We start from the raw sequence: 17,770 nt of genomic DNA on the forward strand, positions 1-17,770 counted from the left end.
ATATTTGCATACATATGGATTTTCTGAAAACCTGGCTCTAAAAACAGCAGACCTAGAAATGCTGTCACTAGATTTCTATTATGGCAGGATGTACAAATATATTGGTCGGTGCTTATAGAATTTACAGCTAATTTCTCTGTTTATTAAACAGTAATTGTATGATGATGGCATTTAATTACTGCGCAGCTTTATTTTACTGCTAGTATGCACCACTTACTAAACTGACATTGTTGAGCCAAAATTATACATTTTAAAGGGCTAGTCAACCTACAATAAAATAAATGACATTACATAAAATCCTATTGAAGAGGATTAAATAAAATGTAAAAATCATCTTTTATAACATTACTTGTGATTTGTTCACTGGGGATTTTTGTAGTTGTTCTGGGAATGTTGTTTGTAGGGACATTGGGCCTGATTTATCAAAGCTCTCCAAGACTGGAAAGGATAGATTTTCATCAACTACCCTGGCACAGGACTAAAAACTTTTTCCAAATAATAGAAAATTATTTTTTAAAAATCTATTCCAGGTTTGCTGGATCACACAGGTTCTGCCACGATACAGGTAGTCCCCGGGTTACATACGAGATAGGGACTGCATGTTTGTTCTTATGTTGAACTTGTATGTAAGTTGGAACAGGTACATTATTTTAATAAATGCTATTAGGACAGATGTTTGTCTCAACATATTATTAGGCAGTGTGGTGTGAGTTACTGTATAAAATGCCCACTGTGAGTTAATCACAAAGCAAAGCAAAAAAAAAAAAACTTTATGGAGCCTAGACATTTATTACCTTCTGGAGCAAGCTGTGCTTTGATATGCAAAAATAAACAACTGCAGAGTTTGTCTTGGTTATTAAAGAGTTACAAGATGTTGCAGAAAGAGATAAGATGCCTAAGATCACCCACAACCTCAGCTGTGTTTAGCAAAAGATTTCTTCTGTAAGTCATGCAAACCTCCCCCTCCCCCCCATCCAGCTTCCGTCCTGCACACGAGCGAGCAGGGAAGCCCCGTTCGTATCTAGATGTCCGTATATCAGATGTCCTTAACCCGGGGACTACCTGTACTGTATCTTTTTCAGTCTTGGAGAAGTTTAATAAATCATGCCCAATGTGTTCATCTTTTATGGTATGTTGGTTCACCCTCTTGAAACTCCAACTATCGGGCAACGCTAGTATATCTGTACCATTTGTATGTACCTTCAGCCAAACTTCTTGTTTTGAATAGGAATCAGTTGGAACTTCTGAAAGGTTTAATTGAAATGTATTACCCTTTTTATTTATTCCATTTTGTACAGGAATTTGTCCAGTATAAACAACTTTGGTTTGGTTGATAAATATGTTAGAGAATATTTTCCTACACTATGGAGAGATTTTGTTGTTGTGTTTGAGGAGAAGTCTTTCTATTGACTCTATTGACTATTGACTCTATAAGGCAATGTTTCTAAACTTTTTTAACATGGGGAACTCCTTGAAATAACTTTCAGGTCTTCAGAGAACTGCTATAATTACTATATCACAGTTTATTAGTGTGGTGATTAGTGTGGTGATCAGTAGGAAGAATGCCTCCTATATTGTGGTCACTAGGAAGAATGTTTCCCTCTACAGATTACAAAAAAAAAAAATCTGCTATAAGGGGATCTTTCCAAGTGCTTAATAAAAAAAAACCCATGCTGACATTTTAATTCAATACAATTAATTATATTAAAATAGATTTGAAAGGTTTACAAGTACCAGGTTTCCATAATGACTATTTATCAAGAGGTGTACTTGCTAAGGGCTTACTGCCAGCTTAAGCTATTAGCTTTGTTGCGATGATGAGTTGATCTTTTTGTGGCATGGCAAAATTCACTAACCCCAACAGATGTACAATGTATGGTTACCTTCTTTTTGCATTTTTTAAAATTATTAATAGAAAAGACAACTTAAACAATTGGAACAGAAGTATTAGAATAAATAATTTGAGTGTCGTCTTCTTACTTTGCCTTATTGCTTCTGAAGTGCAGAAGCTGATTGAATTTATTTTGGAAATAAAAACTTAGTGAGTGATTGTCATTATATTGCAGCTGTTACCTTACAGAAACAATTATGCATATTGTGAAGAAAAGACATAAAAATCACACACGGTGGCTTAATGGCTAGTACTTTCGCCTAGCATCAGGAGTGGTTTGAATTTCTGCCAGGACACTGTATAGAGTTTGTATGTTCTCGCCATGTTTGCTTGGGTTTCCCTGTATCCCAAAAAAACATACTGTTAGGTTACTTATCTTTACTACAAATTTAGCTCGAGACTATTGACAACAACCTCACAAAATCTGACACAATCTGAAACAATCTTTTGTTTTTTGTTTTTTACAGTTCTTTTGTACAATTAATTCAAAAGGATGTTACAACTGAAAATGCCAATTGTTTAAAAAATAAAATAAAAAAATAATCTGTCTTGATGCAATACACGTAAACATGTTTGGTAATGAAACTCATTGCCCTGTGATGGGACCCTAAATGAGAACATTTAAAGGGCCTAATTTATTAAAGCTCTCCAAATCTGGAAAAAATAGATTATCATGGGAGAACTTGGGTGATTCAGGAAACCTGGAATGGGTCTGGTCCATTATGGATAAATTTTCCCACTTTTACAAAATTATTTTTTAGAAATCAGCAGTTTTGCTGGAACACTCAGGCTCTCCCATAACAGTCTTGAAAAACTTTAACAAATATGCAATGGATTATGGTGAAATGGGCCAAAAGAAACAAAAAGTATAAAGAATGGTATTTGTTTAGTTGCTGTGGATAGAAGCATCAGAACAGAGAACCATTACTAGGATACTTATGTTTGTGTATTTATCCTTGTTCAGTAATCATTATATATACCATACACCTAACCATACAATTTCACTCTTATCTTTACAAACCACTTGTGTAAAAATTAGAAAACACTGCCAAACATTATCAGCTTTAAGTAGCTTTATGTCGTATGAGCGAATCATACAAAATCCAGAAATGTATTTTCAGATTTTAAAAATTATTTTAGAGCAAATGTCAGTTCTCATTTATGACATTTTTCTTACATTAGGTAAGAAATATTTGATTCTCAGGAGCCAGAACTCTCCGTGATTTGGTGTTTGAAGAAGTTGGGATCAACTTTGCCGACTAAGCCAGTTCATGCAGTGAACCATCACAAAATGTGTTATCATTAATTACTTACTGTCATTCTCATCATTTAAAGCGGACCTAAACTCCAAATTTTTACTTTACATAAAAGGGTAGACAACCCTTTTATTTAAAGTGAAAATTGTGTTTGTTTTTTTAAATGCAAACTCTTTTTTTAAAAAAAAAAAAAAGGGGTGCAGCCCCTCCCCTTTTTGCGATCAAGACAGAATGGGAGCGCAAAGCCATCTTGGATACCTACATCACGCATCCCGGGAGGCTGTTGGCTGCTACTCCTGCGCATGCCCTCATCTCATACATGTGCAGAAGGAGCCCTTTCATCAATAGAAAAAAAAGTCGATCTCACGCAGGCGCAGTGACGCAGAAAGAAGAACCTGGAAGAAGAGTGAAAATGTCCGCGCCCGGCTCTCCCTCTGTGTTGGGCCAAATACAGACATCGGGACAACGCGGGACAAGATGAAAGAAAGCTCTTGCAAGGATATACTGATCTGCGAGATTAAAGGTAAGTGTGATTTTTTTATTTTGGGTTTACTTCTGTTTTAATGATATCAAATATTTCTCACATCTATAGCTTTAGGTGTAGTGTCATGCATGAACCAAGTGTGTTTTAAAATACATATTGTTTAGCTAAAGAAAAACTTACAAACCTGAGCATTTTAAATGAAGGAATAAACAGCTCTCCAGATATTGGCAGCTGAAATAAAAGCAAACTTTAGCTACTTTGTACTTGGCCTTGTACTTTGAAGTGACCTGTCAGGCATTAAAATAGCATAACATTATATTAGTGCAGGAACCTTTTAGTGCCTGCAGGTACCATCTTCATCTTTAATTTTTGTGTTCCTCTGTAGTGTCTGCATTCCATGCCCCGATGCACAGACTACCGACCTCTATGGGTTTCTATGTGCATATGCCTAATTAACAATTTTGGACATTCCTTTAAAGACTGAAGAGGTTAACTTTCAGCTAGATTCATTGCTCTGGGGGTTACATAGAAAATTGCTAAGTAGCAACATATGGTTCACTACTGTTTCTCTTATGTTTCTTCAAGCAAATAATACAGTACTATTCTTGAAATGATTTTTAGAGAATGCTAACGTTGGAATAACGCCATAAAACTAAACATACAGTGAACATCAATGATATTTTTCAAGAATATCCCAACGGTCCGCTTGGCACCATACTCTGATACCATTGGTATGTGTTAGTGGTCACTAAATTTCCTTTGCTAAGCTCTCTTATAGCTTGTGGGGCAAAAGAAAAACCATTATATGCCTATTTATCCTTTTTGACCATGATTCAAATTTAGTATATAATGGATCTTTGAAAAAACAAATAAAATATTGCAGACTATAGTTTTTTTTAAGAAAATATATTTTAGATAATTTACTTAACTGATCCAAAAAGCTGGCAGCCTGTCCTGCAAAAGGCCACACTTTGCTGGGGTGGTCTTGACATGCTGTTTAGGCATATGCTGTTGCTAGTGAAGTGTATGTTGCAAGTGTGCCCTATATGCTACCTAATTTCAGGTACTAAGTTGTGTGGCATTGCTTATGCAAAAAGGTTCCTTTTTTCTGGTATCAGTCTATTCCATGTTATGATTTACGGTCCTTGGCGTTGTTCTGATGTGTACTTTGGTATATGTGTGTATAACAATTTGTGTGCCTGCCACATCCTCTCACTCTGTTCCTATTAATATTATGTTACAATTTATTAGTTGTCCACCCTAACTTTATTCAGTGTCCAATTTTTAGAACTCTGCACTTGTAAATTTAAGTGCTGCAAAATAAGAATGTTTGACAGCACTTATACATATGCTTCCTAAAACTTTAAACTTCAGAATCACAACATCTACCCAAGACAACACAAGGCTTATTCACAATTCATTAGCAGAATGCTAGTGAGAAAAAGGAAAGGATGAAAGAGAGGAAGAAGGGTATGCATTTGTGGGTATGTTTTCTGTATGAATTAGGATATTTAGAATAACTCAGGTACATCTTGAGTTCTACTGTTCGCATCCTATTTTTTTGCCATATATAAGAACAAAAACAAAGCAGGAACTACTAAAACTATCCAAGAAACAGACTTAGTTTATTAATTATGAATAAATCAGAGGGTTTTATATATATATTTATAAATAATGCATGGAAGTATTTATTTTAGTCTTCAACTTGATCCTTGGGCCCCTTTAAAGCTCATTGGATCATAGAACCAAACCTTACATGAAACCTTGACTTGTTACCAATTCCAGATTAAGTTTACTTCCCCTCCTAGGAGTCAAATCCCATCCACTTCATTCAAGTGTCAACTTCAGCGTTTAATATTAGAATCTGTGTACAGCTTGTGTCTAAAATATAGTGGGCTTTACACACATTCATTGCTGGATTTATAAAATAATGGTACTTTAGGATTATTGTTACCCTGGGTGCTTTTTCAACCATGTCAGGTTTACTTTAAATGCAGTTAATATTTTTAGATTTTTTTTAAAGCATTTCCACACAGTAAAATGGCAAAATCGTTTATACCTATTACACTGGTAAATATTATTAAATTGTAGGCTTAAAGCATTACTTGGGGAGGTTTTCTGGTCAGGAGATAGAAAATGTGTTTAGCTAAGGTGTAAATTTTATCTTTAAATTAAATGGTTTCTATTTTAGATCACATTCTGTGATAAAAGAGCTATGCTTTGATTGATTGAGTTAATCTAACAAAGTCTTGCAAGCCTAAACTAGTTACTAAACCAGTTTCAGTGCAAGATTGTAATGATTAGTGTATATATTCCCAGAAGTATTCATTATAGACAGAATCGCTCTTGTTGCCTTGCATAGAGAAGCTAGATTTTCAATGAGAAATAAAAGGCTGCCTGTAAAAATAGACTATCTAATTAAGTTAAACTACTCTAGCATTTGGCTTGACATTCTCATTATTCAAAATTAAAAAGATGCTTCACTTGAGTACACAACTTACTATTGTTTATATTGTTGGAGTTAAGTCCTGGGAAGACTTGATTTTTTAGCTTGAATTTTTCCAACCTGGGAGTATGCATTAAAAAATAATGTAGTAAAGCTGTTTACCTGCCAGCCTGTCTGTCTGTATATATAAACCTAATGGGAACCATGTGGCAAGGTCTGAAAGGGTAAAGAAATTCAGAGTGCCAAGAAGAACAGATCAACAGAACTCTTGTGTTATGATTTCCAACATGGAACAAACTAAACCTTAACACAGGTAACCCGCTGTTACTGTAGACCATTTATGTGTAAAAGAAAAACCTAAATACAAACCAGACATTCTATAACAATTATAAAAGATAAAACCACAATGTGTTTGCTGTACAATAGCCAGCCACACACATACCTTTGGTGCATGGAGATTTATTTTTTCATGCTACAAGTGAAGTCCAAAGAAGTCCAAAGATCTCCTCTCTGTGACATCTTGCACATAGAGGCATTGTTTATGTAGTTATTTTGCTTTATAGTTGTGTATATATAATAATAATATATATATTTATACACATTCTGCAGTGTCTGGATTCACCCATTACTGATGTGATTATTATTTTTGAGCACAAGATATGATATCCTTTAGAGGAACAATAAATGTCACCCTATAACATGAAGTGCCTTAATAACGACCCTCATGTCAGGATCACCAGGTATTTTTAATTACAGCTGCAGAATTTTAAAAATTGCCAAACAACTTTTACAATATATTATTGTTGTTGTAAAGTGTATCTAAAATCAAAATATTGTTTTTATTTCTTATAGGGGAGGCTTAAAACAGCTCTCAGGTTTTTTTTGGGGCATCTGTGTCTCATTAGGGAGATTTCCCTCTCACTTTTTGACCTGTGGACTCGACAGAAAATGATAAGATATCTTTAACTCTTAGAAAATTGTTACAGGAAGAAATGCCCCCAGTGAAAGATTTACTCTCCTAAGTTCGGTTCTAGTGGAAACCCAAAATGTTGGATTTACTTTCACTTTCTTCTTTGGGCCATATCAGAGTCTTAGGGCCATATCAGTGAACCACATCGGACTGCTGCAACCGTAGTCCTAACCACTCCCATTTAAATCCACAAGCATTTTTTGCATGCACATGCAGCGGATAGGGATGCTGAAATTAACAAGTCACTTTTGGCCACACAGTTGCATTTGGAAGAACTGCACTGTGGTTGCGACTGTGTGCAAAACTGTTACCTGGGGTATGGTTTGCTGCTCAGACCAGCAAAACTGTTCAGCCAACCAATCAGTTTTCCACTGCAGGTATAAACATCCTAATATCCTGAATAACTGGGTGACAGACAGCAAAGCAAAACTGAGTGTGGTACTAATCCATCATCGCTCTAGCGCAGGGGTCGGCAAACTTTTTGGACTACTAGGCCATTTCAGGAGGTCAAGAAGGCACACTAGGCCAGAAGAAACAAGGTGTCCAAGGTTTTTTTCCAACCATGACTGCAAGCGAGTAGCCTTAGTCTTCTACTTATCCACGGTGTAGTCTCTGTACGTGTGCCCGTGCTTGGCTTTGAAATGCCCCTTGAGATTCGACCGCTTGAAAGTGCTGAGGGTGTTGTTGCATACTAAACACAAGGCTTTGTTGCCGCGTTGGACGAAGAAAAATTCGTCAGTTCATTCAGGGTTGAAGACACAACGTTCGAGGTCAACCTTCTGGAGCCAGGAAGCTGCCCGTTGCTTCTGCTATTTAGTCATCGTAGTTGGGGTTACTGTGCGGGAACTCGATGATATCAATGATATCGCGGGAGCTCACAATAACGGGACAATTCAATTAGGCCGCATCCAACAATAAATAACTAAGGGCGCGTTAGGCTGGACTTGAATACTGGCTAGGCCGTACCTGGCCTAAAGGCCGGAGTTTGCCTACCTCTGCTCTATCCAAACCAAAAATCAAAAGTTTTGCCTTTGAGTAGGAAAAATGAAAAAGAGTATTAAAGTATAACCACCTAGATTAAAAGATTAATAAGCTAATGAGCTAATGTCCCCTTTGTTCCCCTTCTTCCTTTTATATTTTTAAAGACCCTCTTTTCATCCATGCATTTTATTTTGAAAAAAAAAACTGGTATTGTCACAGAATGCATACATTCACTTTGGAACTACAGCATATATTTCAATACATGAAAAATCTCCTGTGTGTTCAAGGTAGATTGCACAAAACTGTTGCGAGAGATAAAAAGAAAGTTGTGCTCTGAAAGATAATATGGTTTTGATAACTGCAGCTTGATAAATTAGCCTGCTGAGTGCTTTTAAACGAAGATGATCTATTAGTGTTGTCGAACATGTGAAATAAGACAAAAAGTTGTTTTCAGGATCATTGACTTAAACATATCAATGGCACTGTTGGACAATTCTTGCTGAGAGTTGAGATGATTTATGTAATGGACTCCAGGTTTCCACAGTAATGCATTAAGTTCTGAAACTATCAAGACTAAGTCATGCTGAGACAAAAGACTCTTCATTCTCAATGTACTCCATTCAGAAATTAAAGATAAGGTTCATCCTATTTAAACTTCTCAAACTGTTCTGTGTGAAACGTATTATCATAATATTTAAATGTCTACCAAGTAAAAGATGTATTTAATGAGCTCTGTGGTATACAGTATATTACATATTCACAACTGTTTAATAACATTAGACGTGGGAGAACTAAATGCAATCAAAACACACTGGTTATCAAAAAGTGAAGCCTTTTACTGGGTAGCCGTGTGCAACGATCATTTATGAATCCTTCACGAGTCTGGGGAGCATGCTTGTATGACTCTAGGTAGCTTTATTCTGGTTGATTGATGTCAAAAACAGAGAAACTTACATGTCTGAAATGCCCAAAAATTATATATATATTTTTTTTTATTTTTCGATCAGGGTAAATTAAAAAAAAAATTCCCAAATGGGTTAATATGCAATCTCATATCACACCAGCAGGTGGTCATTTATTCTCCTTTTTAAATAATGATATCTATTTAAAAACTGCTGAAAACATTTTTTTTGTTTCAGGCTCTATAGATCAAGGTGTTATTCATACAAAAATATATACTGGTACATTGTTGCTGTGACTCATGTCTTGTCATGTCATATGGCTTAGTGGGGAATTTAATCAAAGAAAGACAAAAGTAAGGAAGTCACCGCTGTGCTGTCTGTTTAGCAAACCTATAATGCACTTAATGTAAAATTGTTTGTAAAATATACTATAGATATGAATGCTAAAAAAAGTAAAATTGGGGAGAAAAAATGTCCCTAAGACTTACTAATTTTGGGGGGACTAGCCTTTTAAAATATATCTCCAGGCAAATTTTTAAATTACCTTGTGGATTTTGCACTTTATAAACAATTAAATGCATTATATTTATCCCTACTTTCCATCCCGCTGAATTTACCTGTTGATTTTGCCAGTTTGTTCTTTAAATCATATCTGGAAGAGAGCTGACAGTGCCTGTGGGCCACTACTGCTAAAATTACTATAGCTCTATCACCCCCTCCACATCAGTTCTTTCTATTGGGTCAACTTGCTGTGGTTCAACACAGGAGGACATCACTTGCTCTTTTTTCACCAAGATGCTGCGTGTCCCTGCCGTTCAGAGGAAAGAGGATGGCGGAGAGGCTTTTGCTATTATGTGATTCAAACAACAAAAAGGCATGGAGTGGTGACTCTTGGGCATTTACATTTATATTGGCCATTGTATATTTTATTTTGGACTTTATTATGGTCAATTATAAGTTTATATTTTCTTTTTAATATTAACTTATGTTTTTGAATTGAGGTACCACATACATCATAACTAGTAATTTATTTTAATAGACAAAATATTTCATAAAGTATAAGGGAAACAGGACAAATCAAATATTTATTAAGGATTGTAAAAAAACAACATTTTTTAAAGCCCATCAAACACATTATTAGGTCTTAGATCCAACTACATAGGCATAGTGGAGATTGTAAATCAGATTCTTTTAGTTTTTTTAATAATAACGCCACATTTTTTTTCACCTGATTTACAGACTCAAGCGTGAATATTTATGTGGGTTTTGCAGTGTTTAAACTAGTAATTTAATCTAATAGACAAGATATTTCGTAAAGTATAAGGGAAACGGGGCAATTTGAATATTTATTGAAGACTGAACAAAAACAACATGTTATTTGTTAGGTCTCAGACCCAACTACATAGGCATACTGGAGGCTGGAAATCAGGTTCTTTTAGTGTTTTTAACAATAACATCACATTTTTTCACCTATTTTACTGACACAAGCATGAATATTTATGTGGGGTTTGCAGTTATTAAACTGATGAGGTTACCATGAGGTGAAGATGAAAGCCAATTCCCAAGTGGCAACAGTTGATGTGTGATTTATGAAATCTGTAGTTTGTCTCAGACCCAAAGCTTAGTTAAAATGGACAATCAGGATCACGATGACTAGTGATGTACCTCTATTACATTTTTAGGAGTTGGCATCTGTTTATTTTCTATGGCATTCTATTTAGATATCTTATCTAGGCTTAGAAATTCAAATAAAAAATCCAGTTCACACTATCTGATCACAGGTAATATCAGAATAAAGGTCAAAGTCCACTACAGACACAAGCAGCACGTATACACAACACGTTAAATGAGAGAATCCACACAAAAGTGAGGCTGCCAAAATTATACAATGTGATAGTTTCAGTATAAATGTAAAAACTACAGAAAGTGGGTATATCCCTTAACCCTTCCACCTAAGCTTAACTGAAGAATTGAAGGGTTTGCGTTCTCTATGCATTGCATGAAAGTATAGTTCTCATTCTATCTGGAGCCAGTCTCTGATATTTTGCCACATACCTTTCATTCCATAAGAAAATTATAATTACTGCTGTCATATTTAATGTAATAACAAAACTGAAGGGTAATAATTAGAAGTGCCATGACTTGAGTGACTGAATCTAAACTCAGTAATTGCTTCTGTAATGTAATTTCTGCTAGAAGAATTATTTTGGGGATTTTTTTAGAAATTACACATTTTAATAAAACTTTTTTTCTTGCTAATGTAACACTGATTTTAGCATGATTTATTTATTTATTTATAAAAAATATTTTAAGTAAAGACATGTAGCTGCTAGATGGGTTGAAAAGATATACAAGTCAGACATTACAATTATCATTTAAATTCTATCCATCAAGCTAATTATCAGTCCATTCGTAGTTTGTACAATTGTGCCTTCCAATGGGTGAAAAATATCCTGGGAGGCACACTATACCTGATGGGATGATGTCATTACTGTTGAACATAGTTTACATTTTTTTATTTAAGAAACAAGGATACAGACTGTGGTCTGTTCTTTTGCTTTACAGTGACTAGGAAGGAAACAGGTCACTAATAAGACCCACTGCATGGTCTTGAGCAGCACATTCCTACTGCAGTTGTACTTAACAGGTCACTTGTTTGCTTGTTCATTGGCACTCTTGCAGCTCTTTAAAGAAACTCTTTAGGCTCATCTATTCATAGACTCTCTGTGACAACGGTGCAGGTAAACACATACTTGCATTCACTGGACACTTTATTAAATATACCTGTTGAACTGTTGAACTTGTTAGCGCAATTGTCTAATCAGCCAATCATGACATCAACTGCATTTAGGCACGTAGACGTTGTCAAGAAGATAATGTGAAGTTCAACCTGAGCATGGGGGAAAGAGGTGATTTAGGTGACTTTAAATTTGGCCTGGTTGTTGGTGCCAGATGGGCATTTCCCAAACTGACGACTTGCTTGGATTTTCATCTACAAACATCTATAGACTTTACACAGAATAGTCAGAAAACAGGAAAACACTTGTTACATTCAAGGTATGCAGAAGAGCATCACTGAATGCTCAACACGTCAATCTTAAAGCGTAGTGTTTACATCAGACTGAGTAAATGATCCTATCATTCTTCAGCACATGTTAGTAATAAAGCAGTAACTGGAACGCGAAAACCAGTGTATGGTGAGGCATATGATGTGTTGGGTACTTAAAAAGATTTGGGTCTTTTTTTTAGTAGTAATAGTTTTTCCTTTGTAGTAATAGTTTCGTGGTTTGATTGTTGTTCACCTTTTGGCTGGTGCAAATGATGTATACAGCTAAAGTAAAAAATAAATATATTATCATATGTTTCTGTGTTATTACATTTCTGGCATTCTAAATTACTTTTCATGAAACAATTTCGTTGCGTATGTTGGCAATAAGGTAAAAGCATTTTGATCAAATGTAGATTCAATAAATTACATTTGTTTTCCTCTGACCTGCAGAGAAAGATATTCTGCAACAATACAACTTAATGGTGCCCTAGGAATTTATTAAATGATTTTTGATTCTTGAGAAAACTGCCTAATGGAAATTCTACAAATGCTAGACTTTGTTATGCCTTTGGGGGGATAGTGTTCCAAGATAAACATTAAAACAGCAGCACCATCCTCAATTAGGGTCTAAAATGTGCTTTTCTAGAATAAAAATAACTTTGCTTGTAAAATTTGTTGTATTTGTGGTTACTGTGACAGATATGTTTTATTTTATTTTCTACAGTCTTACCCTGGACATAGCCTAGAGAATGAAGATTTTAACATTCCACCTATTACACCACCATCACTGCCAGAGCATACACTGGTGTCATTGTCAGAGGCTGAGTCCGGATACCACTCGTTGTGTCACCCCATGAACCAAAATGGCTTACTTCAATTTCACCCTCAAAATATGGATTTGCCAGCAATCACTGTGTCTAATATGTTGGGTCAGGATGGGTCTATCATTTCAAACTCCCTTTCAGTGGTAAGATAATCTGTTTCTATTTTGACGGTTTATGTGTTATGAACAAAATATGTGAAGATTTGTAAAGATTGTTTCCATTGCTGATTTACAGTTCTGAAGCATATGCCATTTGTCAAGACTGTCATTTATGAATTTCAAGAATCACAGATATGCAATTACCTTTACATTGTCCAAATCAAAGTCAGTGTACTATGCAGTTTCAGAGTGAATATTTATATAATTGAACTTTTCTTTTCTTGTACAATTTTTGTTATAAAGTATATAAAGTTAGATATGTAATACGTAGAAGTCAGTTGCACTCCAACTCCTCCACCTAGGCAATAAACCGATTCTGTGATAAGAGGGATGTGTCAAACATGTGGATGCAGATTGAATGTTGCCGGTAGTTGTTTAACCTGGAAGGTGACCAGCACTGGATTGCAGGGAAACTTTACTGGGAATAGGGCAAGTATTTCAGCATAAGTGTTTTTTTGCAGGGTAATTCATTTTTGAAAGGCCATTTTCAGCTGGAGTTGGGCTTTAGTGCAGGTGGCAAGCCAGGGGAATGATCATATTAGCGGGCCTACCATACAGTATGAGGACAATTAATTACTGTTTAATGGAAATGTTTGCCTCTGAAAGCCAAAACAGGAATCACATAAAAAAAGGATTTTATTTTTGTCCATGGACAATAAGAGCGGGATGTGAGCAGGATTTTTTTTCTTCCTTCCTTTTTCATAATTAATAAATTGATTTGGGATTTTGAGGAAGGATGACCTTGTAGGTACATTTGCCTTTAGGGGTGTAAATAGTGGTAGGGCTAACACATGTCCAAAGGCAATGTTAATATCAGTCATCAATGTTTGTTTTAAACATGTTACAATAATGGAACCAAAAAAGTAAGAATCCCTAATTACCGAAAAGTCTGACGTTAGGCTTCTGCACATTTAGTCCTATTTATGAAATGACACTAATAATAATTCTTAAAATATTGCTAAGGTTAAACAGCTCAAAAAAAAAGTCCTTCCCCAAAAACTTTTAGACTTATCAGCACTGATTGAAATGCAAAATATGCCATCAGGGAATTAGATAAGTTTAGTCATTACCAGAAAAAAAATGTAATATATTGCAGCTTACATGTCCTTAGATGCATTGGCTTCAATAAAACAACTTTTAGTGAGTGCAAAACATTATGCATTACATTTACAGAAATGCAGTGTTGTAATCATGCCTTGTGAGCTCATCTGGAAGCATAAAACAATATTATCTTCCTGCTGTAAACTACTAATCTTCCCATGAAATGTAGATGAGCAAAAGCAGACATGTTTGATGTCCAGCCTGGGTGACAGCCATAGTGCTTCCTCCATAGAAACAATGAAGGAATGACAGGAAGTGGTATCAGGGTAAAACAAAAGAAAAAAAGCCTGAAAGCTAATGCAGTTGTTTAGTTTAGATGCATTTACGACTATCAAGTGGCTTGCTTGGCAATGTAGATCAAGATGAACTTTATCAGCCTGTATTGAGTTAGCCTAACTGAAACATTAAGTACATAATAAAATGACATAATTTTCCATTCTCTCTTTGTTTTATGTTGGTAAGGAAAATATATACTGTTACCACATGGTGCAAATAGGATAGAAAACAAATACAAAAAGCAAATATACAACACAAGGCTGAAATGGGTGTTTTAATTGCTGCATTTCTGCACTGACAGAGCCAATTCTCTTTGTAGTCAAACATCACTGCTCTGACAACCCACACATACATATGTTTTGTGCTGTGCCTATGTAAGGAAAGCATTTTTTTTCCTTGGGTCTATTGGGAATGCTGTAAATCAGCAAATGGAGATACATTAAAGCTGCATGAATTTCTAATACAGTATGTTGCTATTACAGAAAAAAAGAATCAGTCGCATATTGAATAATGCAGCTTTCAAAGCTCAGCAGAAAATTTGATTACAAACAATTTGATTATGGGTTTCTGAAGAAATATTTCCAAAATATTGTGGCATTTTGCTCCTGTAATGCATAAAACATAACAGCAGACCCGTCTTCAAGTTCTTTTAGGATAGTAAAGAATAGATGATGTCAACTCTAATTACTTCAGTATCAAATAAGGCAAGCATTAGTCTGAAATGAAATGGATGTCACATTGTGTAAAAAGAAATGCTTTTAGACAATGTGACAGGGGATAAAGGCAATGAATAATTAGATATTCTTTGCACAATTTATCATAGCTTTATCAGGCGCGCCTTTTATTTTAGAAATTATTCTATTTTATTCAATAACTTAGTACAAAATATCTGATATGACATCCGAAACACAAATTGTAATCCTTTAGATTTTCTGTGACTTGGGTATCTCCCAAATTTGTCGCTCCTAGTGTTTACATTAGTTAGAGTCTAACATTTTTTGACTTTCTATTATTTTTTTAAAACCTTTAAAATGTGCTTAAATTTTTCCAATTTCCTATTTTATTGTGATAGTCCCCTAACCTCCAATAGAAATAACATATGTTGAATATATTGTAAAATCCATAGATTTTAAGATTGTAGACACAGTTCAGATTCTAAAAATAAAATTACACTATTTTCATTTATCAAGAAGCATGCATGCATTTCAATCAATATCCTTGTAAATGGATTATTTGTTTTTGACAGTCCAGTCAACAAGAAACTAATCTGTGAATTTTCTTTTTTTTAAACTTGGTTATTATCATGGTAAAGATATAGTCAGAAAATGTGTTTATTATGAAGACTTTTATTGGTCTAAGTTTGTTTGAAGAATTGATAATCTAAATAGGTTTTCTTTTGTGCTCAACCATTGCATCTATAAAATAATATCTAGTGTCCTTGTTTTAGATACCAACAAACACAAAAAAAAGGTTTGTTCTACATGACACGTTACAAATGCTCCTAAATGTACTTGGTTGAGGTTTTTGTGCTCAAGGGTACCATCTTCTGAATGTGTACAGGAAATGAAGTCCTAGAGCAATATAATAATTTGTAACATTTGTACAGAACAAATCCTATTAAGGAGTGGTCAGCTGACAAAGGCGAGGAACAAGTTATAAAATATTCTAAGCTCAAGTAAAACATAGTAATTGTTCTGGAGTCCTCTTCATCATACACAATTTAGTAAAAGCCAAAATAAAAGCACAATAAACAAAACCTAATGAAAAGATAACATACCTACATATATAAAGCAGTGTTATTTGTAGTCCATAAAACATATTGGACTTTTCCTTTTTAAAACAATTTACTGCCATTTCAAGTTATGGTTAAGGCCATCTTGAATGTATTTTATACCAAAAGACCATTTGTAATCTCCAAAGAATACCCAATTTATTTGTTAGCATAATGAAAAAGCAGCAATGTATAATAACCTGAATAAATTTAATATTAATTTACCTGTATTAGCTACTGGTTGATTTAAATGGTTGCTGTAGGGTATTACTTTCTATTTCTTTTAGCATAGTTTGAATAGAATATGCACTTGAAAAAGTAATTTTTACATGTCTACATTCTACCTCCCAGAGTTAAAATTACAAGATTAATAGGAACTAGTGGTAGGTAATTGAAATTAATTATGTTCATATTCAGATTTCATGTTCAGTAGCACCAGAAGAACAAAGAGTTGGTTAAATGTGAATATCAGTATTTGAAGATTAAGGTTTTTTTTTTTAAGACCTAAATGTCTGAGAAAGTCTAGAATAGGGGGTGGAAGCCACAAAGTTATTCACAAAACTACAGCTGTGTATTTTAAGGCATTTTACTTCTTGGTTTTAAAAATACAAAATCTGGTAACAGTATTTGTGATTCCCTCAAACATCCTGGTCTGTTTTAACAAACATTGAACTTTGTTTTGCGATCAAACACAGGAATATAATATATGCTTTTGTAATAGTAATAAAGGATTGTGGAATGGTTTTCCATCAATTTCACTAATAGCTCAATATCCAAAATCATATAATATAAAACACCAAAAAAATTCACTTAGCTTTTTATTTTTGAAGGTTATATAATAAAATTATAATCTGTGCGCTAATGGTATATTATGTGGTCTGTTAATAGGTTTTCAAAAATAGCCTAATTACTTCTGTGTGAACAGCACATATTTTATTTATGGATTTTAAGAAGCATAGGGATAACAGGTAAATGTATTGCTAGAGAACAGTGAACATTCCATAAGCATATATACCAGATAATTTTTTATGTAAAAACATGATTAAAAAACATCATTTCAGAGATGCTACATTTTTTTTTATATTCTTTTATGACACTTCAAGAGCTGTCATTATAGATTGCAATATATAAACATTTATACTACTCCTGATTTATTTATCATTGTATAATAAGTACCATCTCCCTAACAACTATTCAGTTACTAGGAATCTAAATTTTTAATTTCTCAAAAGGCCAAAGGGCACAAGTTTTAAACTAAGAACCTGCAGTGTTGTGAAAAAATATTTTTATGCACATCCTAAATATGTTTGGTATATTGCATATCTAAAATATAAAAGATTTCCTATTTTCTTAAAGTAGATGTTGCACCGGAAAAAAGGTATTTTGCCCTCTATTACAAATTGCCACATGATAGCTGTAAAAATGCAAAATACATCTGTTAAAAAAAAGTTGGAAAATATAACTGCCTTACACTACGGGTGCCTAGGCAAGGGTAACATCACAATTCTTCCAACAAGATCCTGAAAATGCCATGGATATAAATCTTTTACAGAGCACTGGAGTATCTACTTACAAGATCTGGAATCCTCAGCATTCCCATAATCTTGCCAAAAGGATCATTGCGTCTCCATTTACAGTGCGGACACCAGGGGTAAGAGAAG

At 34.4% G+C, this 17,770-nt stretch overlaps 1 protein-coding gene across 2 annotated transcripts in view; it reads left to right on the forward strand.

The window, feature by feature from the left end:
- The window catches only part of TOX (thymocyte selection associated high mobility group box), a 164,773-nt gene that overhangs the window by 89,667 nt on the left and 57,336 nt on the right, over positions 1-17,770 (forward strand). For both annotated transcript variants that reach the window (XM_072411152.1, XM_072411151.1), the window contains exon 3: positions 12,704-12,946. In XM_072411152.1, the coding sequence (XP_072267253.1) occupies positions 12,704-12,946 (243 nt within the window). The remainder of the gene's footprint in view (positions 1-12,703; positions 12,947-17,770) is intronic.

Source organism: Pyxicephalus adspersus, chromosome 5, assembly GCF_032062135.1.
Source record: "Pyxicephalus adspersus chromosome 5, UCB_Pads_2.0, whole genome shotgun sequence".
In the NCBI taxonomy this organism is placed as follows: domain Eukaryota; kingdom Metazoa; phylum Chordata; class Amphibia; order Anura; family Pyxicephalidae; genus Pyxicephalus; species Pyxicephalus adspersus.